Source organism: Falco peregrinus, chromosome 1, assembly GCF_023634155.1.
Source record: "Falco peregrinus isolate bFalPer1 chromosome 1, bFalPer1.pri, whole genome shotgun sequence".
Classification (NCBI taxonomy): domain Eukaryota; kingdom Metazoa; phylum Chordata; class Aves; order Falconiformes; family Falconidae; genus Falco; species Falco peregrinus.
Genome location: NC_073721.1, coordinates 18,597,620 through 18,624,522, shown reverse-complemented (window position 1 = coordinate 18,624,522; position 26,903 = coordinate 18,597,620). Strand labels below are relative to the sequence as shown.

The window sequence follows — 26,903 nt, the reverse complement described above, 5'->3', positions numbered from 1 at the left end:
GTTCTGCCTCCGTGCTGCCCTCCTCATTTGCAAGCCACAGGGCTGATACTCTTTCTCAGGGCCGTTTTCGTGTGGCCTCTGCAGCGGGGGGAGGGGGGAGCGCACCTTTGTGTTCTGCAGTGTGATTTAAGGCAGTGGCTGAGCACAGCCAAAGGTGATGCTCAGGAGATCCCATGTCTGTGTGACTGGTGCTCGGTGCTGAATGCCTCGGCCCTCTGCGCCTGCACCATTTTTTTTTGTTTTGTGCTGAGATTCAAATGACAGGGGTTTTTAAAGAGTAAAAATAAGACACTTGAAAGGAGCCGCGATACGCGTTTTTTTAAAAGACCAGCTTTTATTCCCGGTACACTAATTTTCAAGGTATTTTTCTAGAACAGTATTTCTCCAAGGCTGGATAGTGTGTGTCGGAACACCTGCTGTTCGTTGGTGTGGATGTAGGGGTCGGAGCTGTCGCTCACAGGGGTAGAGAAGGCTCAGGCTGGTGCTGGTAGCTGCTTGCCCTTAGCAACGGCCATGGCTGCTGAGAGCCGGCTCCCGTCGGTGCGGCTGGGCGCCCACCCTGCGCGGGGCCAGGCCGCGGCCCCTCGCTCGCCCCCGGCTGCAGGGCTGTCGCGGCGGCAGGAGGCGGCGGCGCCGCCGCCCCTGGGGGGACCCCGGAGGGCCGGGCCGGGGGCAGGGCGGGTCCTCCCGCCGCCAGGGGCGCCGTTGGGCGCGGGCGGAGGGGCCGGGCCCACGCAGCGGCGGGGCGGGAGGGGCCGGGGGCCCGCAGGGAGCGGCTGAGGCGGCGGCTCCTCCTCTCCAGCCATGGGTGAGCGGCGGCTGCGGCGCCCGGGGAGGGGGGCTGCGCTGGGTGGGGGGCGCCGGGGCCGGCGGCGGGGGAGCAGGGGCCCTGCGGCGGGCGCCCCTCAGCCGCCGGGGGTGCCGGCTGCCAGCGCGGCGCCCGCACTGGCAGAAAATGTCCGCTGCGGCGGGAGCGGGGCTGGGGGCGGCCCGCGGCCTCGGGGGGTGGTGGCGGGGGCGGCCCGGAGCCGGGGGCCCCGCGGTGTGTCAGCGGGGGCTGGGCCCGGGTGCTGGCGGCTGTCCTCCCGCCCCCGCCGGTGGCTGTGCGGTGCGGGCGGCGCCCGGCTGCCCAGGTGTGGGTCGGGGGGGCCGGGCGTTCGGTGCCGAGGTCGCTTTTTCTGCTGGCTGTCAGGTGGCTTAGGGACACCTTGTCCAGCCTGTAGTCGTAGCAACTGCACGCTTGGGTTTAGTTTTTTTTTTTTTCTTCTTTTTTTTTTTTTTTTTTTCTTCTTCACAAATACTGTTTGCGGTAAGGGTTTGCTTATCCAAACTGGCTGGGAGGTCTCTTGGGCCAAGCCTTGCCCCGGTGAGGCCGGCGACATCAATGCCACCTGCAAATAGTCCCTGTCTGGGCTGCTGCTGCAGGGTGAGCGCAGCCTTTCGGAAGCCCTTCGTAGCTCGTTTTGCTCCACAGACGTACAGACTAGAAAACATGTTCTGTGAAATTCTAAATCTTGATTATTTTTTTAAGAAGCAGGTGAAGAAATCGGCAGGTAAATCACACTTTAAAATGGATCTGAAATGTGTTTCTCCCTCAGAAAGACGAGGCAAGAGGGCTGACAATTAAAAGGACAGTAGACATGTAGGTCTGTCTGTGGGACGGATCATCTCCAAAACTCAGAATGAGGTCACCTGAAAAAGGAATGTGTCAGGTGCCTTTGGGGAAATAGACTGAGTACGTGGCAAGGGAGAGCTGCCCACCTGACGTCTGAATTGAACCAGGCTTCTCCTACAATAATATTCATATTTAGTAATGCCAATAGCAAACCTTAATAAAAAAGCAGAAAGCCTGACATGAGCTTCACCCACAGAAACGCTCCTGTTGTTGCAAGCCCCCATCTGTTCCAGCCAGGGATGCTGGTGCTGCTTTCGGTAGGGCTGGTTCAGTCCTGGCGGCTGAGCGGGCGGGAAGTCAAGAGACAAACCAGTGAGCTGTGACCATTAACTGGATAAATTTTTGCCAGAGTGCTGTCGCTAATTGTCTGCTGTGTCTTCTGACATTTTCAAGTGTTCTCTGTTGAAGTACTGGTAAATTGAGAGACTATAAAAGTAGTTTTTAAGGTTATCTTGGGTACATAATCTCTTTTTTTTTTTCTGGAAAACTGAGGTTATGTTGTATGGTAGTAGTAGGGTAATTTGATATTTGACAGGCAGTTCAGAATACAAAAAATTAGAAAGTAATTTTCAAAGTTTCTAATATCTAGATACCTGAAATTGCGGTATGCGAGAAATGAGACAAGTCATTTCATTGCTGTTTGAGAAACCAAGAAAGTACCCATCTGTTACGGTGATTCTTTTTGCTTTGGCTTTAATGTATACAGTTCTTCACGCTTTCTGATGTGCGAAGAGATAGGGTCAATACTTGAACATACAAATACTCAAATTTGCAGAGGAAGAGGCTCACATTTTTTCTCAGACACAAATCTGTAGAGGTATTTGACATCTGTGTCTCAGTGTCTTAACAAATGAAGGATGCAGATAATATTTTTTGGGTTTTTTTACCTCATTTGTTAGATTTAATTGCAAGTAGCAGAAGACAGTAAATCATCATCCTTTTTTGCTTCTTTCTAAGCTACTTAGATCATGGTGAATAAATAGAGGGTTGTTTTGTCTCTGTTTCAGCCTGACAAAATAGAGGGTGGCCTGAGTGTTTGAACTGCTTCATTACAAATGAAGATCAACTAAGAATCTCCTGAACGCTGGTTTCAGTAGCAGGAGTTCTAAGAGGAACCTTGTCTGTTCTGTCAATTAAGATGATTTTCTAAAGCTGTGGATTTTTTTTACTGTCTACATTTAATCCCCAAATGCGTTTTTGTAGCATGTGTTTTGTGCAGTTTACCAAAAACATTTTTATGGTAAAGCAAAACCTTTAGTTCTTAAGTTTTCTTGTGTAGAAAATACTTTGTAGCTATAGTCAAAACTGAAATTTCAGTATGTACTATTTTCCTGAAACTGCTCCTGGTTTACAGGCTAAGGCCTTGTACAGCATAAGCAGGAAAACATGTGGTTATGTTGCTATGAAATTAAGACTAGAGCAGAAAGTGATTATATATAAGTATGATGTCTTTTTTTGTAGGTAGACTATAATACCCCAAATAGATACTTATATTAATAGGAATTTGATATGATAAGGGCACTGGCTGCTGTTATGCAGCAGAGTTTTTGAGTGCAGCATTGATGCCTGTGTTAATTTGCAGTTACTGACTGCTGCAGAAATGTACTGAGACAACACAGTACCTGAGAGCTGACATTGTCCGCCTCGTTTTTTCATTCATCTATTAAAACAATGTAGGGTCTGTAAGGGTGTTTGTTGGAGTGGGTGCTTTTCTTTAACATGGTGGTTTATAGTGCTTACTAAATTACTCCCTTGAGTTTATCTAGAATAAGGTAAGTTGTTCTTTGACCAAGGTGGTCATGAAGCATTTTATTATTTTGGGTCTCTTCTAAAACTTGAACCATAACTGGTTTTGTTTTCTTTATTGTCTTAGCTGTAAAGGACCCTACAGCTGTAGAAAGAGCAAATTTACTCAACATGGCTAAACTGAGTATCAAAGGACTCATTGAATCAGCTTTGAGCTTTGGCCGCACTCTGGATTCTGACTACCCACCTTTGCAGCAGTTCTTTGTTGTCATGGAGCACTGCCTGAAGCATGGCCTTAAAGGTGTGGTAATTGCTCTCGCTGCATATTTCTCATCCCAGACATGCTATCTTTCTTCCTTCCTTTCTTGGAGCGAGATAAAATCAAAGTGTGTTACCTTGCTTTAAGAAGTGAAGAAACTATACTCACCTTTTTATAATTAATAGTGTCATTATTAATACATCACAACATATGTTCCCACATTTACCAGCTTTTTCTTTTCTATATCATTTGTTGTTAGTCATCCAGGGATTATCACAACTGCATGCATGTATGTAGCTTATATTTTTAGCTAGCTTTCGTTTTTACACTATTTTGTTCTAGTACAGCAGTTTTATGTTCACAGTGAAGTGATTTGGAAGATGGCTTTGGATCTGATGAACTGGCCAGTGTCACAGTTATCAGTTATCTCTAAGTCTAGAATCAGTGGTTAATGCTTTCATCACACCAGCTATTTTGAAGGAAGCTGCTCCAGTAGTTGAAGTTAATTCAGGTATTTAATTTTTGTTTTCCTAGTAAGAAAATCCTTTCTAAGTTACAATAAAACCATCTGGGGTCCTCTGGAACTTGTGGAGAAATTATATCCAGAAGCTGAGGAAATAGCAGCAAGTGTCAGAGATTTGCCTGGCCTTAAGTAAGTAGTATTGGTAAAATACAGCAAGAAAATAAAGAACCTGATTGAGAATTTACAGATGTCTCATGATTTCATTTGGCATTAATCAAGTCTTTGAACAGCTAGCACATGATACTGGGGAGAGCACAGGTGAATCTTTTCATATTTTCATATATTTTGCACAAAACAGCTAAAAATGTAGTATTTTTATGTTCTTTTCTGATGTTCCTGGGAGAAAAGCTTTCGGAGTGGTGGACAAAAGCAGTGCAAAAAGAAAAGCATTTTGTATCAGTCTGCAGTCTAGAACTGCAGCAAACTCTTGAGTCTGGTCAGCAAAGGCTGTATAAAAACAAAGGGTAACATACTGAAAAGTATTAGGCAGCTTTTCAGATTCTTGTGTGTAGGGTCTGTCTCAAATGTAAATTTATGCTGTGAACTACAATCTCCTCCCATTCCTCTGCATTCTGCTTTTGTATTTAGCTATGTAATTGTCTGTACATTAAATTCCAAAAGAGTTTGGTACATTGTGATTGGTATATGAGAGCATAAGGGTTATAATTTATAGCTTTAGACCTTTATATCTGAAGCACGTAGGTATATAAATGTATCAGGTCAGATGACATAATACCTTTTGACAAGCATGTTGCGCTCTTCCTATCCTGACATTGCAGGCAGTCTAAAGGTTCATGTTTAATTTGTTGGGTATTAATATTTGCCAGTTACATCCATTTTCATCTTGACTTGTCCTTCTAAGATACCACTGAATTTGTAAACAGGTATCAGTTAAAGCTAGAATTCACTATGTGTTGTGTGGACCCAGAAAATAGGATTGGAAAGGCAAGCTTGTGTGATGAGTTGTAATGGACATTTGGTTACTTTTTTCACAATTCCTCTGAAGACTTTATAAGGAACTTGCAGAAAGGAGTCTGAATGGTTGCAGACATTTTACTGCAGCTAGAAACGGGACTTTCTTGATTATCTTTACAGGCACTGTCAGGTTATGAGGAAGGTGCTTACAGGAAAACAGCACCACTCAAAAATTCTTTCCATGCTGCTAGCCTTGCGCTGTGTGAGAACAAAGCACATTGAAATATAACAGTGTGGAAAGTTGCGTGTTTTCACTCTCTGAGCAAAACAGTTAATTTTACTGTCAGGCTCTTGTGCTTTCTCTGTTCCTGTTCTTTCCAGGGTCTGCTCCCAGGCCCAGCTGAGTTGAGGAAAATTTTTCTGATATTAACCCAAAGCTTGGAGTCAAAGCCTAGACATTACGGCTTCCCAGACTGCATTGCTTGACTAATAGTTTAGAATACCCTTTCAGAAATACCAGTTGTTCTACCGATAGTCTGGTAAGATGTTTAAGACAGTGAATTAATTGATATATTGTTGATTTGGGACTGTTTGTCTCCGTGCCCTTTTTTCCAGAACACCGCTGGGCCGTGCCCGGGCCTGGTTACGGTTAGCACTAATGCAGAAGAAGATGGCCGACTATCTTCGCTGTTTGATCATTCAGAGAGATCTTCTTAGGTAAACAATTAAGCAGATTTTGTTTATAATTTATTTTTACAGGTTTAGTCTCCTGGAAAAAAAACACTATTATTTTCTATTTGATACTTTTTAATGTATCCTTAGTGTAGCAAAGTGTATCTTCTGGACTGTGGGCTGATTTCGCCCAGTCCTCAGGGTAGAGGGACCAAACCTTGCTGTCTCATCAAGATTGAAGGCCAGCTGAGGGGCAAAGGGATGCTTCCTTCCCATCATGTGGGAGAGACTGTTCTTTCATGGGTGAGGGCAATGGGGCTCCCGCTGCATTCTTCCACCATGCAGAATATGGACTAGAAACCTCTGGAGAGGAGAATGAATTCACCCCTACCATATGCATGGTTTCCTACTGAGCTGCCATTACATGGAGGACTATTGCCTTAAACCTTCCTTTCACAGTTCTAAAACTGGCATTGCTCTCTCCTAGTGTAACTTCCTTGTGGTGGGGTAGTTGAAGCACAAAGGGGAAAAACCCTTGTAATCTTAATTTTAGTTTTATAACCTATACATATTTTTAAGACTTTTCTTGCATGCCTGGATAATGCTGGTATGTCAGGATGACATTGGTGTTCAGCAGCTATGGGCTTTTCCATTGAAAGCACAATTTGTTTCATAGAGTCTTAAACTTTATTTAAAAAACACAAGGAGGAGGACATAAATGTTGGTATTCTGTTTAGTGAAGCATTTTTCTTTTAAAATCCTTGTCAGCATTTTAGCCCTTTCCGTTTCCCTTCTCTTACCCATTTAATCTCTTACTTGGCTTCTTTACTTTCAAAATGTGTTCATTAAAGTCCAGACTTTTTCTCACACACGGTAACTTTTTTACCATTTTTCCTTTGTGTTCTCTAGTGTTTCTTAACAGCATAAGAATTGTCAGTGTGGCCAAGCATTCATCTGTTGTAGTATTCTATTCAAAAGTGGCTAATAACAAGTATATAGGGAAGAGCTTTTTTTTTTTTGCTTTTTTTTTTCTAAAGGCAAAATAGGTCTTGCCCCCCAAATTCCCCAGACCTTCAGCAGCTTGTAGCTCAGATATCTGGAGCCAAAGGTAGTATCTTTGATTTTAACAGCCTCTGAGACAAACCATGCCCTTTCAGTTTTTAAATATTTAGGAGGTAGAAGTATGGGCAGACCCAGTTCATCTTTAAGGATGTTGGAGTAAGGCTAAAATAAGAGAAACAATTCAGATTTAGGTGTCATGTTATTAATTTGTTGGATGTGAATATACTGTTTATACCAATAAGATGCAATTTTCTTTTAACAGTGAATTTTACGAGTATCATGCACTAATGATGGAGGAAGAAGGAGCAGTTATTGTTGGGCTATTGGTTGGGTTAAATGTGATAGATGCTAACCTTTGTGTGAAGGGAGAAGACCTAGATTCACAAGTAAGTCCATACAGGTAAAGTAATGTACATGCAGTCTATAAGATTTTTACGTACAGTGAGTTTTATTAGTATGGAGTTGTGACTTGTTAAAAATCTTTAGTACTAGAAACTGCTTAGGGCGTGATGCTGCTCCTTGATCAGTGGGGGGCTGGTTGCGTTACTATCAGTTGGGTCAGACCTTTAGAAGTTGATAATTGTCAAGAGTGCAAGGGTAACATCTTATGCTTTGTCATCAAATGCATGCAGTGGTAGCAATACAGAGTTCTTTCCATCTTAATTGTATCATTCCTCTGCGGGAGAAGTATAATTCCATGACCAGTTTATCCCAGTCAGTCCATTTATTGTTGTTTTGGAACATATAGGAATGTTTCAAGGACCTGAAACAAGAACTTGCTTTGCATAGTGTAATAAAAGACCTTATAAGAGGGTGACTGCTTTCAGTCTGCAAAACAAGACTTGGAATTCTTCCTCCTTTGCAAAGTGCTTTGACTTTGAACTCTGATCTTTTCCAATAAAATCTTTGCAGATTCTTTTTAAATAAAGTCAGCTGCACAAGTATTTATAAGTAAATGTAGGCTGTGTTCAGTCCTGATTGGGCTTTTTTCCAGCTTCTTTGTGGAAAAAATCATAATAGTTTGAGTATTATTGTGTTGCAGCATATATTTGATGAAAAAGCAATTTCTGTGGAACAGAAAAGTTACAGCTAATCGGGTGGGTGTGCTGTTTAATCATAGGGATAAGTTGTCTTTGGTTGTTCATTCTAGTTACTGTCTAATGTTTTAGGCACTGATCTTGCATACTGGAAGGTGTAACATTGAGAGGTGTGTAGTTACAGAAAACTTAATAATTTGCTTTTCTTAGTATTGAGAATTACTTATGTGTATTACAAATCACAAAAATCTGTTTCTAGCGACACCTTTGTTACCTAGGTCACTTGGTGGCTTTGCTGTATGAGGGGAGATAAAATGTGATTTTAGAAGGTAGTAGTGGCTGTTCTGATGAGGTTTTAGAGTAATTCTCCCTGTGAAGAGTAGTATAAATAACGCACCTTCTCAGAGAAGCCAGAGGAAGCAAGTTGTATTGAGCAGAAAAGAGAAACGTCTGAAGGATGATGGAAGCTGCATCTAGGAGCATAGTTCTGGTATGTTAGAAGAATGCTATTCAGTGGTATAATGTGTATATGTACACACGGAGAATTAAAACAAAGTGACCTTTATAGAGATAACATTTTACTTTTTTATAGACATAGTATTTTGCTTTAATAAGCAAAATTATGTTTTTTAAAAACCTTGTGGAGAACAAGTAGACCATCATAGGAAACTGACAGGAGAGCATTGTGTAAACCAAGGAAACATTGGACTTAGCAAGTTACTGGTATTCAAAAGCTAAAGGGATCTCAAGAAGGAAGCAGTAGATCAGATAAATTGAAATACTTCGTGAAAAAATCACTAGAGGCCGAAAAGGAAGGGTATTGGTAAAGCAAATGTGGTTAAATACTTTCATTACGTTTGTAAATAGAGTTGGAAGCAGAACTCCTGGTAATGTTATTTATAGTATATATGATTAAATTGCAATTGAATAGAAAATGAATTAATTAGATTCAGATTTAGAAAGGTTTAAAAAAATGAATGTGGTTGAGTTGACACACCTGGGAATCAGCAAGTGTGGAGAGGTAGTATTTGGCAAGGAATACTGAAAAAATAAACATGGGGGAAACATGAGTTTGGGAGATGTGTTGTGATAGCAAATCATGTGAAACATTACAGACAAATTACCACAACTCTGCTCAATCAGTGATAGGGTTGAGTAGTATCTGGTGATTCGCCAAACAAAGTCTTCCTGTAAGTTCTTGGCTAAGCTCAGTCCCCTGAAGTTGTCTTTTCTTTGGGATTTGATACATGGCAAATGGTTAATTTTGTTCAAATGTAACATAATTCTTAACAAATATGTGAGACTACCCTTCAAAAAAACAAAAACAAAACCCTAACAACAAACCTGCTTAAAATGTTACAGTTCATTCTTTTGAGCTTCTGGCTGAAACTGGACCAATCTTAAAAAAGTTGATGTAACTACTTAGATACAAGACTGTGAATATCAACAGCAGTTACTTATATGATATGAAACTGTACATTTGCTTTCCCCTAGGTTGGGGTGATCGATTTCTCTGTGTATTTAAAGAGTGATGATGACATTGGGGGTAAGGAAAGGTATGTCCTCACAAAATACCTCAGACTTTGCATGTTAACAAATGATTTCTTGACTGGTGCCCTGCACATTATAGAAATAAGTCAGACTCCCTAAAGTGAAGTCTTCTGATCTCATGCCTTGAGAAAAATGGTGTGCTACCTTGTTCTGTATTACTAGTTAGCTGGAAGAATATTTGCACTGTGAAGCAAGCTTCAGCGACGTTACTTAACTTACTTTACCTGATGGACAGTATTGGAGGATTGCAAGGTGGCAATGAAAAGGAACCTGCTAACCTTTAAGTGCTCAGCTTGGGATTTAGTCAGTGTTTATGGCAGAGTAAACATCCTTTTTCTTTTGCAACTATGTGTATGTTATGTTTCATGTAGAGAAACTGTTTGCAGTTAAAGCATTGGGATTTTTTGTCTCTCACTGATGTCACAACATGTAAGTTCCTGACTTAATGGTTGTGAGTGAAGTTGCTTCCTTTCTTTTTAAGAAGCACAATTAAGATGGACATTTGCATATTAATGATATGTATATTTTCAGTACATAGTTCGCTACATCATTTTGTTGAAGCGGATTTTATTATGTGCTTGCTTTAGAAATGTACAGATTGCTGCGATTTTGGACCAAAAGAATTATGTTGAAGAACTAAACAGGCAACTGAAGTAAGTATTACTTTGAAGTATGCATGTCAGGCCAAGCTTACAGGTAAAACACCTCAGATTCCTTTTCTAACACAGCTTTGTGAGAGAAAGGGGTGCAGATTCTTCATGTTTAGACTGAGGATGTAGTGAAGTTTGAAAGGATACGCGCTTCTGGAGAGACTCAGAAAGTCTCTCAGTTTTCATGCTTTTGTTTTTGACAGTCAGAACCTTTGTTCCTCAAAGAAACGAAAAACAGAAGGCCAAAACTGATCAAGGTCCTCACAGTTTATAACTTCACAGGAATGAAAAGCTTGATCTGGATTTTAACTGCATTCTGTTTAACAGTTCTCAAAAAGTGTTATTGAGTGTTCTGAGTGAATCCACATGGTTTTGTTTTTTTGCCTTTCATAATATTTTAGTTTGTAGCTTTAATGCCTGGGACCAAAACTGAGTAAGTTTGTTGCTTGCTGGCAACTACTTACACGCTGTAGGTTGTGCTTCCTGTAGAAACAGTTTTCAGGAAAGCAGCCTTTGCTGGATGGAGCAAACCTAGTCCACCACTTTATTTATTATTGTACAAATATAGCAACAGTGATTGTAATTCTCTGAGGAGTATTGTACAAAATTTAACATTGTGAGGAGCTAAAAAAGAAAAAGCCTACCAAAACCAAACAACAAACCCACAAAGAACTTCTGTAGAATCTGTAGTATAGCTGATCTTGATCCCTTTTTGAAATATAATCATATTTTTTAACTTCTAATGCTGTTAATCTCGATCATTAGTTACTGTGTGGCTACTGTTGGGGTAAAGATATTGTGATTTGAAGTTGTGTCAGTCAGTGAGCAGAAACCTTCAACAGGACAGAACTGAGTGTGTCAAATATGAGCAAAGTGAAAGGTAAGGAGAAAGGAACTGTCACAATTAAGAACAATTGCATTTATTCAGGTGAGCCTGTGTGTATTGAGTATATTCCTGTATGCTGGTTTTTGCAAGAGATAGAGATAACCCTGGGAGTTAATCGCTGTACCTCACGTTAAAGCTTTTGAGCTTGTTTGAATGAATTTTGATGTAATTTTGAATAACATTTTTTCATTTTCTTTTTCAGTAGCACAGTTAGCAGTCTACATGCAAGAGTTGATTCATTAGAGAAATCAAACACTAAACTGATCGAAGAGGTATTATTTTCTTTTAGTAACGTATAACAGATATTATTTACTCTCAAAGACTGTTTTTCTAAATAAACTTAGATTATTTAGTCAACATACATTCTGTATAATATGTTCCAGTAGCTGTATTTTGACTTGAAGAAAAGGTGCAGTAGCTGCAGGAATTTGAAGTCAGCTTGCCTGGGTAGCCTGCAGCATCAGTAAATTAATACTGTAGAACATCACCATTTCCCATTTTGGACAAAACCAGAAGAGAAATTGTTCTTGATGCCAGCTGTCAGTCTGATTTTGTGCAGATGACTAGTCTATAATAGATGACACCAGTTGCTACAAAGAGATGGAAAGTAGTTCACTAAGCAATTTCTGTTACTGTTCTCAGCTTTAGCCAAAGGATTGTTTCTTGCTTATTTACCGTATGCTTGTAGCAGTTTTTAGCCCTGTATAGCTCTGGTTTTGTATTTATATCCTGTATTTCCAGTTATCTGTGATGCTTGACTAGATTCCAGTATTTTTAGCTTTATAAGAGAGGCCACAATTTATTTTAATCCAAGCTGCTTGAGAAATAGTTAATGAAGGGGAAAATTGAATTGTCTACATTCAGTTGTTGAAGAGATAGCTAGAGCTCACTGTGAGTATTGATATATCCAGATAGAGGGAAACCATTTTTTATGAGCGTTAATTCTTAGATTATTCTGGTTCCTTTACAAGCCTTTAGCTCAACTGTCTACCTGTTTTGATCAGCTGGTTTATAATTCTGACATTAAGGCATATACTGTAGGGCCCAGTTCTAATGTTTCCTTTTTTGTTAATATGTTTTCATTTGGGAGACACTTTCTTTTGTAAGTTGCTCAGTATGATATAATAAGATGTCCAAATTGAAAGAAAAAATATAGGATGAGGAAATGAAGGTCCTTAAGTCATAATGAGGCAATGAAAAGAAAGCATATTCTTTACCAGACATGAAATAGTGAAGAATCTTGGAATGTGCATGCTGTTGTGTAATGGAAGTGACACTAAAACCAGGAACTTTGTTTTCTTTAAAAACAGTTAATCCTCTGTTTGGTAGACTGTGAGAATAGAGCAGAGATTGTCTTGGTCTTGCATTCATCAGAACGTTTTTTTCTTTATTCTACACACAAAAGCAGTCATACTGCTTTTCCTTTTCTTCTTTTCTTTTCTTTTCAGCTAGCAATAGCCAAAAACAATATAATTAAACTTCAGGAAGAAAACCATCAATTAAGGAGTGAAAATACTCTTATTTTGATGAAAACACAGCATCATCTAGAGGTATGTTAGTTCTACCGCATGTAACATAGTAACGTTGTATGGTTCATTGTCATTCAAACGTGCTTACATCTGCAACTTGAAGTACACAGTAGCTGGGCCAAATCTAAACCAGCTTTTATTACGGAAAGAACCTATTAAATTTGAGAAGCTTTAAAGTGGCATAAATACATTGAAATTCTAGGACACTAGATTGTTTTATAACCACATGCAAATTTTGTAGCATTTTTCCTTGCATTCTTTCTAGTTTTTTTCCCTTTTTTTCTTTAGACTATAAGCTATATCTAAGAGCATTTAAGGCCATGTTATCTGAAAATCTTGTCACAATAGTGTGTATTTTAGTTGGCAAACTGGCTATTCTGATGTGCCTCATTATATAGAATGTCATTTGGAGTAATCTTATATACGGTTGCTGAGCTTTTTTAAGCTGTGATTTATAACTCCTTATTTAACTTCCTGTATATTTTACAGGATAATTGGTAAAAGCACAGGTTAATCAGATATTTGGATTGCTCAGTACTGAAACGGCTATGCATTAGAGTGACTTACTGAAGGAGGACTGTAATGCAGTACAGATGTTTATTTTCCTAGATTTAGTCAGTTCTCATTGTAAAACTAATGACCACATAGCAGAAACAGCTTTTTCCATGTTTGTACTGTGCTTGGAGAATATGTTTTTAAGCCTTTATTCTCTGCTGCCCCCCCTCCCTCCCTGCCAAGTGTTAAATTTATGCTATTAATGGCTAAACTTGTGATGATGAAAGATAAATTCTTTGTATCTTTGTAGGCAACTAAAGTGGATGTTGAAGCAGAACTTCAGACATACAAGCACTCCAGGCAGGGTTTAGATGAAATGTACAATGAAGCACGAAGACAGCTTCGAGAAGAATCACAACTTCGACAAGTAAGTGTTCTTTGCTAGGATTACACAGCACTTCTAGAAGACATTATGCTTGAGAAGAGTCAGTATAAAAGTATAGTTTTGCTTTTGCTGAGATTAGATGCTGCCTTTAATTGACTTTAAATGCCTTTTCTCTAACTGCCTATAATAAGAAGGGTTTTTTAACAGAGCAAGCTACATCAGTATTTCTGTAAAAATGTTGCTAAAGCATGATGAAGCAAATACAATTTCATTGAGAAATTTTTAGGTAAGCTGTTAGCAATACTGTATGCTCTGTACGTGTGCTAAATCTTTCATGTGAAAATAGAAATCCTTTAGTTCTATTTTTGTAATTAATACCTAGGCAACTCTGTGCAACCCTGGGCAGGGTAATGTCTTATGTGAGTTGTATTATCCCAAAGTTAAAACCCCCCACATTGGTCACTAAGTGCATTAACATGTGATGTTTATGAAGTGGATAATTTGCAAAGTTAAAGAAGGGCAGGATTTCTGAAGCGGTGAAATGGGTGGTGCTGCAGCTCTGTTAGTTAGCTTTTGCCTTCTTCAACACAGAGATAAAATGTTGCATAATTACTTAAAGATTGTGTGTTACATTATGTTTGTGTTTTACAGGATATGGAGAATGAGCTAGTGGTTCAAGTTAGTATGAAACATGAGATAGAACTTGCCATGAAGTTGCTGGAGAAGGACATCCATGAGAAGCAGGACACCCTCATAGGCCTTCGACAGCAGCTTGATGAAGTTAAAGCAATTAACATGGAAATGTACCAAAAGCTGCAGGTAAAGGAACAACCTGCTGTTAAACTGATGAAATGTATTTGATGGGAGTGAGAGATGCATTACCATTTTGTTTAGTTAAATGCTGCTCTTTCCTTAATTTTTGGTTTGTTTCTACTTCTTAGGTCAGCTTGTCATTTTGGAACATTAGCGATGCAAGCATGATTTCGCACAAAGTAGTTCATAAGACAGTCACTTAATGTTAATGGGTTTATGGGAGAAAAGAGCGTGAGAATAAGACCATGGCCTAATAACATGCTATATGGAATCGAGAAAGTAATAGTACATCTAGCAGTAATGACACTTTTTGGCTTGCATTTTATAAAAACCCAAGAGAACGTAGGCATGTAGTGAGGAGTTAAGAGACCTGAACTTACAAAGTAAGGAAAGGCATTTGGAAAACAAGGTTGTGCTAAATGGAAAAAGCTAATTACAGGGTGGTGGATTTTCTTTAATCTGTTAACAAATTAAGAAAATCTGTAACAGTGCAATGCTTCCATGGGAGAATATGGATCTTGGAGACCCAATTTGCAGTTAACAAATGACCAAACACCAGGGAAGTTTAGCAGTTAATTAATTATATTTATGCTGAACAGAAATTTGATTTATGGAATAAATTATCAAAAACAGCGCAAGAAACCAGTCAAATCTATGCCAGAATGAGCAGAAAAAAATTAGGATGCTACAGAGAGATAATTGAGATGATGGACAAAGGGTGCTGCTTTTCAGCCTGCAATTGTGAGGAAACTGGACCAGAGGAAGAGAGATGGAAAGAAAAATAAGAAGAGACTGTTCTTCTGTATGTTAGGATCTGTAGGATTTTGTTTTTCTTCTAAAGCTGTACTACCGGGGACTGTGGGTAACACTGACTTCACTTAATGGCGTTCAGACCCACTTCCTGGGCAGAGTAAAACAGTTTAATTATGCCTGATCTCTGCTGTTTGGGAACCAGTTGATAGTGTTGATCTGTATAGCAAGGATAATGCTCTACCTTTTGTTCAGATCTTCAAGCTGTGGTTTTAACAGCTCTGCAAGCAGTCAAAACTGTGAAGTGTGTTAGTAAAATTCTTAAAAGATTTTTAGGCACATATGGTAGTTTGCTAAGAGTTGGAGAACCTTAGTGATTTCCAGGACTAAGCATCTTGGTTCTTTATTAGTAAGGTTCTAATGAGCTACTTAAAAAGATGATCAGTGGATTTAAGTTGACTTGCAAAATGATTAAGAAAGGAAACAAAAATGAAAAGTGTATACTTATTTAAATGGCATCTATGCTTGCAAAGTACAAAACTACAGATTTGCTAGGCATAAAATCTTAAGTACTGTCAACTACATTTTTTAGATGGGAATGTTTAAAATTAATCAAAACCTGAAGCCATTTTAACATCTTTCCCTTCAGGTACTGAATTAAGAAAACCCCATGAGGTAACAGTGTAATAATATATATCTACTTCAGTTTTAACCTTTTTTATACCACAGGTTTCTGAAGATGCTATGAAAGAAAAGAATGAAATAATTGGTCGATTAGAGGATAAGACCAATCAAATTAATGCAGCTATGAAACAACTAGAACAAAGGTACAGGTCCATCTTTTGTTTTTCTCCATTCATGTCTCCATCCCTTTACATTTTACTGCATTTCCTACAGTTGCCACTGAAATGTAACTTTCAACTAGAACATTTAAAAAGAACCTTTCTGAAACTTTTATTAGTGCTTTACTGTTTGATTTTTTTTTTTCTTCTTTTTAAAAAATACACTTATTTTAAAGACAAAATTATTGTCTGTTGCTTTGGAAGTACCATTATTTTCAATGATGTAAAGAGTTTTTACATGGAAAGGTTGAAAAGTGAAAGACTACAATTTACAGTATCTAAATTTACATTATGGTTAGACTGCATGTATTACATAATATTAAAATGTGATTTGTACATTTTAATTTAGTGGTCTATATGCAACATTGATCTTTTTAAATGTAAAATATAACATATCCATAAGCCCTCTCATGTTGGTGTTTGACATGTCTTTTTTTTTCATTTAAATCTGATTATGAAAAACATGGTTATATATTAAAAAAATTAGTGACATGAATATTCTTTTATTGACATCCTTTTTCCCTCTTTTTTCTTTTTCTTTTTATCCTTTATCCCAATTTTTGTTTTTACTATTTTGCTGCCTTCATCTGTCTTTGATTTTTGTCCACTGCATTCATGAAGTGACAAAGATCTGTTAACTCAAACTAGGACTATTGCAATGTCATTCGTCAAGTGTGCCAGCAATGAAGCTCAGCACCAGTACAAACTTGTCAAAGACATATCATTCTGAAAGTTCCTCCAGATCAGTTGTGTTTAAATAACTACTGATAAAATACAACTTAAGAATTTTAAAATTACAACATTAAATATCAAGTGGTATTAGAAATCCTGCACTGTAACTGATCGTAGCTGGGTTCTGTTTTGTTTTCTGAAAGAACATCATCTCCGATCTCACTTTACCCCTCTTAGGAGAGAAAAAAAAAAAAAAAAAAAAAAAAAAAAGAGTAAACTACTGCACTATTATTAAGCAGATGTGAGCTAGTTTTTTAATGCTATGAAATCACTTACTGTTTGTCAGTTTATTTTAAAAGGTTAGCCATCTTTACTTTGACTGTACGTTTTTATGACCTTTGTTTCTAATTAGTGATTTTTCCTATTCTTTGTGTTACTAATAGATTTAAAAAGCAGCCATTCTGACTAATATTTCCCTTCTCCCCTGCTTATTTCTTTCACTTTTAGGCTGTATTAATCCAAAAAGCATGCTCTCTGTTGGGTTTTTTGGTTGTAACTAGCACTGTTTTCTTAAACAGAGTGCTGTATCAGAACAATATATTTTAAAAAAGATGGTGATGTCAACATATATGTTCAGTATGTACAGTGGAAGATTTACAGGCGTTGGAGATAAAACAGCTAAAGCACAAATTCCATTTTGCTGATGTGATGTGGGGTAAAATATTTTCACAGAATTAAAATGTGTTTGGAGCCTGGACTTGGATGGGGCTCCAGACAGCAAGGACAGCCTGCTCTAGCAAATTCTGTAGCTGTGACTCCTGCCTAGAACAGCTGCACCATGATAGCTACAGTGGAAGTTGTAGTAATAAAAAGGATTTACATTTAGGGCCCAGATCCTAAACCTGTCTAACTTGTTTGTCAGCTAAGGATCTTGCCTGTCTGTGGCTGTCTACACTGTAGTCATAACCTATGGTTTTGTCCAACCCCTTTTCCCTCCCTCCGCCCATCACTAAGCAGTCTTTGCAACTCATATTTCTGCTTTGAGTTGCTGCTTGCCTGCACCACAGAAATAAGAGAGTTTTAGCTGCTGACTGCCTTTGATACGCTTCCCACTGTTTGCTCTGAAGTGTGGAGGGGAAGTTGACTGGGAAAAGAATCTTGGGGTCTTTCAGCAGAAGGAGATGAGTTTGCAGAAGTGGCGGCAGGACACAATAATACAGAAGGCTTTCTAGTCCGTGGTTATATAGTACCTTATTCCTTGGTTTGGAATTAGAAAGCCTTTTAACATGGGATGGCTACTAAAAAATAAGTACCTCCCATCCTCAAAGAAAACCCAAACCAGAAAGATGGAATAGAACGGCAGGTAGACCATAGCAGAAATGGGAGCGTTAACCATCTCACAGTCATCTATGCAAACAAGTATCTGCCTCAGTATCACCTGAGTTGCAAATTCTGCTGTGAACTGGGTCCAGCTCAGCATTCAGTTGAATTGGAGCAGTGCAGTTAGTCTTGGTGCTAGTCTAGAGGATGGTGCTGTAGCTTGGCTTGGCTAGCATGTGTCTTGGGTAGCAAGCTGCCTTTCTACCTTGGTTGTGGAAACTACACTGCAGTTTAATCTGTGATTTAGGGAGGACTTTAACTTGCTTTTGGTGTTACTGTCTCGTGTAGCTTCGTTCAGCTGCTTCTGCCCAGTGAATTGGTCCTCCTTTTTCCCAGTATTCTCCTTTCCATACATGTTTTGGCCCTCTGTGTACTACTGTTGCAAACGTGACCAGGAACATCCTTAAAACAACTGGTATAGTTGAATGAGATAGTACACACCTCATAAGGTAGTTTAATTCCAGCCTTTTCTTGCTGGTTTCCTGGCAGCTTTTGGAAACTCCTGCTGGTGCAACCTCATCAGCGGAAGCACAAATGTAGACAAATTGCTGACTTAATTTCTTTTTAGCTGACATCGGGAGTTGTGAGTTACTCTGCATTCAGCTAGCTGCTGGGAAGTGAGGAATCAAGCACAGAGAGAGACTATCACAGATTTCTCCTACCACTTACCTGAGAGGCCTTTAAAACAGTTTTGTTAAACAGGACGCAGGAGGTGGGGACATTCCAGTGGTATTTTACAGGCTCTTTTACTCTCATGCCTTTTCATTAGGACAGGTGTTGCCATGATATAGCACAAATTGCATTTTAGTACCTTTACTTTTGTTACATTACATCCATCTGTTTCTGGACTGAAGAAGGTGACTAAGCGGAGAGGAACCACATTGAACTAATGGATTCCAAGCGGAGTACTAGCTGAAGCAGAAACAAATCCCTGGAATTCAGAAAGGAAAGATTAAATAAAAGAAATAATCCCTCATTTCTTGATTAATCAGTTTTATTTATTTTGTCTATAGTATGGAGCTATTTTAACCAGTGTAAGAATGCATTATTTTTAATACAGACTATTTAAATTGAATAATATGATGTAGTTGAGGTAGTTCTATAAACGTAGTGGGACCTGTCAGGCTGTGTCTTGTTGTATTAGGCTAGTTAATTTTTTTTGCTGCCTGATCGCAGTGCTCTATATTCAGCCTTGTGCCTGAATTGTTTTGAGCTGCTTTTGCACAACACATGCTCTGCCCTGTCTTAATGGGTGATTAGTACAAGCCAAGTACTTTTACAGGATTTATTTGGGGGGGGTGAAGCTTCCAAAAATAACACACGAACATATGCTAAAGGGAAAAAAAAGAAAAAAGCATTAAGGTATATGCTTCAATTCTAAAATATGTATCATCCTGCTTTGTCATCTGTTATTCATGAACATAAAATAAAACAGTGATTACTTACAGTGATTACTCTCTTACTGTATGAAAAAACAGGAGCTAGTTCTCTAGGCATTGTATGGATTTCTCGTTTGAGTTTGTGAGTTTCCCCCAAACTTTGTTTTTATTTAGAAATGTTTCTATTTCCCCATTTTTCTTTTATTTGTCTTCTTCACCCTCTACACCCTAGTTCTAGCTTCAGTTTTACCCAAAGTTGATTTGAATTACACCAGATTGCAGCAAGCAGAGAAGGCTCAAATGGAGGCTGAGGCCGAGGATGAGAAACTTAAACAGGAATATGTGAATAAATGTGAAAGTCTGCAGAAAGAATTCTCCCAGAAGGAGAAACAGCTGTAAGTATATCTTTCATGTTTGGAAAACTACACAGTAGTACACATTCTGCATTGCAGTGCGTCGTGTCTTAATACAGGCTGGTTGTGGAATGGTTTTGAACAGAATATAAATACTGAAAATCTTCATGTTAGGTACTGGCAAGGTAGAAGAATATATGCTATTACAAGAAAGTCAAGCTGCCTTTGGTTGCCTCTAAAATGGTGTGCAGCTTGAAAGCGGGGGGAATAACAGCATTATTTTTTTGTCTAAAAGTGCCAGCTTAAGTCACAAGGAAATTACCATTAAGTGGGGGAAAATACATAGTGTAGTAGTAACAGTAGTAGATGTATACACAATTAACAAAACTCACACGTATATAGTAGTATGAACTTAAACAGAAGTGGCATAAGAATAGTATAATTGATCAAGCTTATGAATAACGTAGAAATGCTTTAACTTACCACTGGGCAGGAAATAAAAAATTATAATCCACTGGAGTCTTAAAAAGTAATACAAAAGCCAACCCTCTAGTTTTTCTCCTGTTAAAACCTTCAGTACCAATTTAAATAAATACATAATGTAAAAAGGTCCCTGTAAGGGCAGGTGTTTTCCCTGTTTGGAAAGGTAACAAGTAAATTCTTTAAGCCAGTTCAAATCTGTGGCACCAGGATTCAGTTTTAAAAAAACAGTGATTTCCAATCTAATTATTAGCCCACCCTACCTCTCTTACAACTCAAAATGTTAATAAACTTGTTTAACTGTCATACAAATGTTCACTTTACTACCACAGTCATCTTTGCAGATTTTGGCAAAAGAACAGTTCAGACCCCAGCCTTAGAATTCTGCAATTCTGAAACCTCAAGGTCATGTTCACTTCTGAACTTTTCCAGCCAGATGCTGAGGTAGTGTCCCGAAATGTAAGTTTTTCCTTTAAAAATGGGTTTGATTTTCAAACAGGAAAATTAATATGGATACAGGTTTTCCATCAAAAAAACCTTGCATGACTACTGTCAGATTCTTTCCTCTTTTATTGTGTTGGCACAATTTAGATCTAGAAAGTTGAGCAGTGCTTCCATCCTTTGGTTTCTTTGCAACGTTCTAAACACCAGCTCTTCCATGAAACTGATAGTGAAATTCCAGCTAGAGTGGATCTTCCATCAGAGTAGCCCTAATTCCTTTAACTAGACTCTAGTTAAACAAATAGTTTAGATCCTTCTTTATGTTGAACCTCAGCTATGTAGAAAGCTCACTTAAATAGTAATTTAAAGTCCTTCCTCCTTTATTTTCAATTCTGTTCAAAATGCCATAAACCTTAGTCTAAAATAGAAGTTTCACATCTAAGGGTATAATATTAAATGACTTTTTATGTGCACCAGAGATATATGCCATCGTTGTCAGCATCACCAAAGGCAGTGTGGTTGGTTGGTTGGTTGATTGATTTCAGAAACAAGCTGTGTGAAGTTAAGGGGGGCTTTGCCTTATGCATGTTTTAAAAGCACTTTACAATTTTGTGGTTAATCTTCTCTTGCTCATTTATTACAAAGGTCAGCTCTTCAAAATTATGCCATGTTCTTGGTCCTTTAAAAAAGCATATATTTTTTTAAAAAAGAATCTTTAAAAAAGCATTTTCTGAATGACAGTGTTTTGTTTTGTTTAGTACCCTGATGTCTGAAATATTATGATATTGATGCAGTATTTCTGTTTCAGAAAAGGTGTAAGATGATCATTTGTTTATTATGATAATAGTATATTGCACCCAGAAATAAATGTTTTTGTTTTTTAAAAATGATACTCTTATGCACAGTGATTGTTTTGTTTTGTTATGCACATTTTAGGCTCCAGCTGGAAACAGATTTGAAGATAGAAAAGGAGTGGCGGCAAACCTTAGAGGATGATCTTCAAAAGGAAAAGGAAACTGTATCTCAGCTGAGAATAGAGACCCAAGAAATAATTAACCTTAAAAAAGTAAATTCTGCAGTAAAACTTGACTAGTAATTTAGAAATTGACTGCAAAGTTAATTATGAACTTAGATGTGGTATTTTTAAGAATTTCTGCAAGTAGATAAGAAAGATTAAATGTATTTGCACAAATAGGTTAAGAAAAAAACATGTTTATTTTACTCCCCATTCAGTCCTCAGATCAGAACTCAGTGTTTTGAATAAGGAAAAACGAAATCCTCGTTTTCCTTTCTCATTGGTATCGAAGGCTCTGTTTTCTCCTCATAGGAAGTGCTTCAGCCCCTCTCTGACTTAGTATCCGTGGCTCTGTAGTAGTGCTGACCTCTGCAATCAATTGTTTTTCTTCCTGGAGAGAACTGCAGAAGCAAAAATGCTTCATCTCTTGGGATCTAAGAGAGTTTAATCCTGAGTTGTTGCTGTTCAAGTTGGATTTGGGAATCTTAATAGAGAGCCTGATGGGTCATTCATTCACTTGACTTTCTCAGTAAGGTCAGCTTTGGGTAGTAGCAGTTTTCTAGGCAGTAGGCAAATAGAAGTTTGAGAATAATTGGGGGGTTTTGTTTGTTTGTTTTGTTTCTTGTTTTAAGGAGTTCCTTAAACTCCAGGAAAAGAACAAACAACTGAAAAGGATATGTCAAGACCAAGAAGCTGCTCTCCAAGAATTGGCATCCAAGCTGAGCGAGTAATTTTGTTATTCATGATCATGATTATTTTTGTCATATAAACTTTAATTAAGAAAAATAATAGGATGGTGGTCATGTGAATTAGACTGTATATGACAGTATTACCTAGCCAGTTATCAGTTAGATTAGGTCTGTTTATTTTTATTTTTTGGCGGGTGGGCTAGCTGTGACCTTATGGGTAGTTATAGCGCTCTGAACAGGAAATCCTGGTTTAAAAGGACCTGCGGGCATTAGGAGTTTTTTTGCTTTGGAAATGGCTGGCTGGTTTGCGTGTTGTGGCATTCCCAGAGAAGAACCCATGTAGGAGATAACAGCTCTGTGTGCAGCAGGAAGGTGCTGATCTCTTTGTGAGGGTGCACGCTCTTGGATTCCTTTCTTTGAAGAGATGAAGATTCTCTGTATGACAATCATAGCTCATTGTTGCCAAGTCTGTAGAGCACGTAAGGGGTTACTTTATCAAAACTCCTTCGGACTATAGTGAGCAATAAATTTTTGAGCACAGCTCTCGTTACAGTTACATGTTAAAGTTTTACTTAATGATCTCTTGTCTTCTAAGTAGTTTTGCTGTGACTAGTGTGGACTTTCATGCCCTGTAGAATAACCTAATATGTATACTGTGCCTCCGTCAGTCCTGAGTGGGTTGGCACCGGGTGACTGTGGGGAGGCTGGTTTCTCCATAACAGCATAACACGCTCTTGTACAGGGCCAGAATTTTTTAAGTTCTGGTTTTGCACCAGTGCACCGTGCTAGCTTTAGGTATTTGCACAGAGCTGTGCTGGTACAAATACCCACATAACCCCAAGCAAACTTCCAGCCATTTGAAGGTTTCTGAGCTCTTTGGAGACAGCGTGTCTTTGTATAGTGCTTAGTATAGCAGGGCGTGAGATTGATTGCATCCCTTCGATGCTGCTGTAATATAAAATACTAACTAAAAGTTCAGAGTACTTAGTTTTTTAAGTACCTACAACTTTTGTTAATTATGGTCTAACAACTTTATATTAAAGTTTAAAATAACATTATCTTATTCTTTAGATCAAAGCTGAAAATAGAAGATATAAAAGAAGCAAACAAAGCATTGCAGGTTAGTAGTATTTGGAGGAAAAAGAAACTTTTGAAGTTTTGCCTGTTCCCTTTGAAATATTTTGTAAGCATGAGAAGACTTCTCTCCAACAGCAACTATTCAGAAGAGATTCATCATATGATTTCCTCCAGTGGGAGAGAACCACAGACACCCTGTAACCTCATGGGGAAAAAGATACTCAGTTGGTTTGGATTTTTCTTGTTTGATGTACAGCTATGCATTTTGACACTTTTCTTGCAATGGTATACCCTTCTGTGTTTTCCAAAGTGTGTCTGGGGCAGAATATGCAGACAACTGTGCTTAAGTTGTCTTACTTAATGTACTACTACTCAGTGATCAATAAATATTTGATCAGCCTAGGAATTAAGTAAACTTGTAGCACCAAAGCTGGTAAAATACAATCTGTAATGTCAAGAGGTTTGGAACTTTTTTGAAGATCTGCAGGGAGCACTTGAGAGCAGAGATTTTGTGTTTGATCATGTGGTGTGTCACCTTGCATGTTATTTCAGTCAAAGTAAAGGTGTCTGAAATGGTTTTGTTGATCAGATCCCTGGTTTTATTAATTGGTTTTGACAGAAGGAAATTAACAGTTCTTGACGCTGCCCTGGTTTTTTTGCTTTCATGCATCTTGGGGACTGATTCTCTGTGATGGGCAGGGAAATAGGCTTCAGCTCTGAAACTTGGATACCTTTCTGCTTTTCCCAGCTCTGCCACTGACCAGCTTTACTACCTCGAGCATGTTCTCTTTGCATCTGTTCCTGCTCTGTCTTGTCTCGTAAGGTTTTGCCGTGTTTCAGAGCAGTCTTGTACTGCTTTAGAGTGTCTCTGTGATATTAGACTGGTCTTGGGGCATTCAGCAATTCAGGCAGTAAACATACTGCTGTTGATTTGTCTTGCATCCTGGAACCCAAAGTTTAACTTCATCAGATATATATAGTTACGTTAATTTTTTCTCCAGGGCCAGGTTTGGTTGAAGGACAAAGAGGCTACACACTGCAAGTTGTGTGAAAAGGAATTTTCTCTTTCCAAAAGGAAGGTAAAACTTTAACAAAATTTCATCCAACTTGTTTACATGTATTATGAGAAAAACATTAATTATCTTAGAGGTCTGGCATGAAATGTCAACACTCAGATGAATGCATAGTTACTTTTGAGATGTCTTTCTAGTTCTCTGATACGTACAATACAGCTGGGACCTAATTTCAAAAGAAACACTGCCGTTTGGTGACGTGCCACAAAGGAGCATGCTTAAAAATTATTCAACCTACTTTGTGGCATCATCATCTCAAACGCTTGTCAGCTCTGGCACTGTTACAATTTGACATCTGTGGAAGTCTTTTTATGGCATTTTTTAAATAGACAAATTATGTTTATTGTTATTTTAAAGTAAAATGTGATATTAATCTTTATGTTTTATTAATGCATGCAGGAATTTTTGTGTTACCGTATTATGTTAATACTCAATTAGCTACCAGAGAGAAGCATCCACTGGCTCGAATGTCATTGCTTATATTTTTATATAGCAGAGTATGTTATTAATCTGGGGGTTGAATGAATCTGCAAAGCATACATATATATATGCATACACACACACGCAGAGTCCTAGACAGACTATCTACCATGGTCTGTCTAGGATTGCATCATATATTGAGATTCAGCTGAATTATCTTTTGAAAACTGATTCCATGCTTAGACTAAAGAAATGGAAGTGATCGCATTTTGGATTGCTTTGTGCATAATTTTATTGGTGTCTAATTACCAAGTGTATTTCCATTGTGAATTTTAATTTTTAATCTTCTCCCCATTATTTAGCATCATTGTAGAAACTGTGGTGAGATCTTCTGTAATGCCTGTTCTGACAATGAACTGCCTCTGCCTTCTTCACCAAAGCCTGTTCGGGTCTGTGATTCCTGCCATGCAATACTTATACAGAGGTGCTCTTCTAATGTGCCATAAGATTATTTTACAAGATATTTATTGCCTTTTGGTATTCAGCTAATCCTGTAATAAAATCCCAACTAAAGAAAATACAGCAGTATTGCCAGAATTTCAGGTAAGCAGTTTAGAGTTGCATTTTCAAGGTACCTGAGGAGGAGTTTCTTGTCTGCTTCCTGTTGAAACAAACAGAGAAAATGGGACCCAAATGTAGAAAATGTACGTGTTAAAAATACAGATGAGAATGTCAGTTTACCAAATGGCTCAGATGCTCAAATGGAGGAAGCCGGGCAGTTTATAGAGGAGACTCAGCGTTAACATGTATTTGTTGAGTATCTTAGTCGTTACAATGATCTTGAAAAAGGTGATACGCTTACTTGCTTTTACAGGCTAGTCTGCAAGAAGTCCAACCTAATTCTGCTGCAGAATGTGCCTGTGATGTGCTGTTGTGAAACAAAACTGTGTGCTAGCTGGTTTTAAATTGTATTTGAAAAAAGTAACACAATTAATGCAGTGGTCCGATAAGTTATTGCCAGATGCCGTAGTAGTTTACTTCTCCTCAGTTACTGAGATTTGATACATCCAAGAGTGTTGTACTGACAGCCCTGTTCTTTGTATGCACAGGTGTAAGGGGAGATTGTGCCAGGCAGGTGACAGACAGTGCTTCCAGGCACTTGGTGAGGGAAAGTGCATTTTGCTGAATTCATTTTTTAAGTTAACTATTTGATATATCTGTGTTTCCGTTAAAGGAGAGATGTCCGTCACAAAATTTTTGCCTGACGTTGTCTGTAACCTTCAAGGGATATCTTTGTGTTATTTTCGTGAGTCATGCTATAAAGCTTGTAAGTGTAGTCACTGCATAGCTCTAGAAGCAGAGTGAATCTGCCACCAAGAAAGATTAGGATTAAATACTGGGGTACTGTGTTCTTTCTGTGTTGGACAGGAAGGTTCTTCCTTGTTTTGTCAGCACCTTTCTCAAACTTTCAGAGTTTGTTCCTAAACTTCATTTTTTTCCAGAGCACTGTTGGGTAGGCCTAGGTCTGACCACTCTTCGCACTGATGGCAACTTCCACTGGAATGTAAATCCTTATGCTTCCCATAGACAAATACAAATACATCCTTTGATAAATTGTCCTTGCTTCCAGTCACTGCACTCGAACCAATCCACCCTCTTCCCTTCAGTCGCTTGTGCGATGGGGTCCAGCTGCAGAATCTCCACGCTGTGGTTGGCGCTGGCAAGCTGCCGGCAGAACCGTGAGCCCCATGGTTCCTTCAGCCATGGGCTTGGGAAATTCCTCATACTGACAGGAGAAGGGAGGCTTTGAGACAGGTCTTTTAACTGTTCTTGCACTTTGTTTAGCTTAGCTTTGTCTTTTGAGGATAGGTATTTAGTTACTATTCTAAAAGCTAATACAGCTGTTCTTTTTAACACCTCAATGTAGTTGCTTATGTAGCTTTTGTAAAGAAAAATGTTTTTTAAATTACCTGATGTAACTTTTTGTAAAATACAAAACAAATACTTGTAAATCTGTAAATAGCTTTTGGAAAAAAATAAACTTAATTGATCTGCAACTTAACTGTGGGAATAATGTCATTTCATTTAAATTTGTAATTCAGAGTCTTTTGAGTGTTTTCTTATGACTTGTTCA

General features: G+C 38.5%; 1 protein-coding gene across 2 annotated transcripts; it reads left to right on the top strand.

The window, feature by feature from the left end:
• The first annotated feature begins 722 nt into the window (after nucleotides 1-722).
• On the top strand, nucleotides 723-26,831 carry RUFY2 (RUN and FYVE domain containing 2). 2 transcript variants are annotated; one of them, XM_055804024.1, is made up of 18 exons: nucleotides 723-808; nucleotides 3,549-3,722; nucleotides 4,215-4,332; nucleotides 5,734-5,835; nucleotides 7,115-7,238; nucleotides 9,384-9,445; nucleotides 10,028-10,093; nucleotides 11,179-11,248; nucleotides 12,425-12,526; nucleotides 13,311-13,427; nucleotides 14,037-14,204; nucleotides 15,678-15,775; nucleotides 19,497-19,616; nucleotides 21,432-21,561; nucleotides 22,143-22,237; nucleotides 23,271-23,319; nucleotides 24,278-24,355; nucleotides 25,132-26,831. In XM_055804024.1, the coding sequence occupies exons 1-18, from the start codon at nucleotides 805-807 to the stop codon at nucleotides 25,273-25,275; spliced, it is 1,821 nt and encodes a 606-aa protein (XP_055659999.1). In that variant the 5' UTR covers nucleotides 723-804; the 3' UTR covers nucleotides 25,276-26,831. The 2 variants fall into 2 exon arrangements, with proteins under 2 accessions (XP_055659999.1, XP_055660007.1); XM_055804032.1 differs by lacking the exons at nucleotides 19,497-19,616; nucleotides 21,432-21,561; nucleotides 22,143-22,237; ... (1 more) ...; nucleotides 24,278-24,355; nucleotides 25,132-26,831 and adding an exon at nucleotides 16,412-16,629.
• Nucleotides 26,832-26,903: the final 72 nt, after the last annotated feature.

Coding starts and splice junctions, on each gene's coding strand:
- RUFY2 (XM_055804024.1), top strand. Junction 19,617..21,431: donor TCCCAGAAGGAGAAACAGCT/GTAAGTATATCT, acceptor TGCACATTTTAG/GCTCCAGCTGGAAACAGATT. Junction 24,356..25,131: donor TTTCTCTTTCCAAAAGGAAG/GTAAAACTTTAA, acceptor CCCATTATTTAG/CATCATTGTAGAAACTGTGG.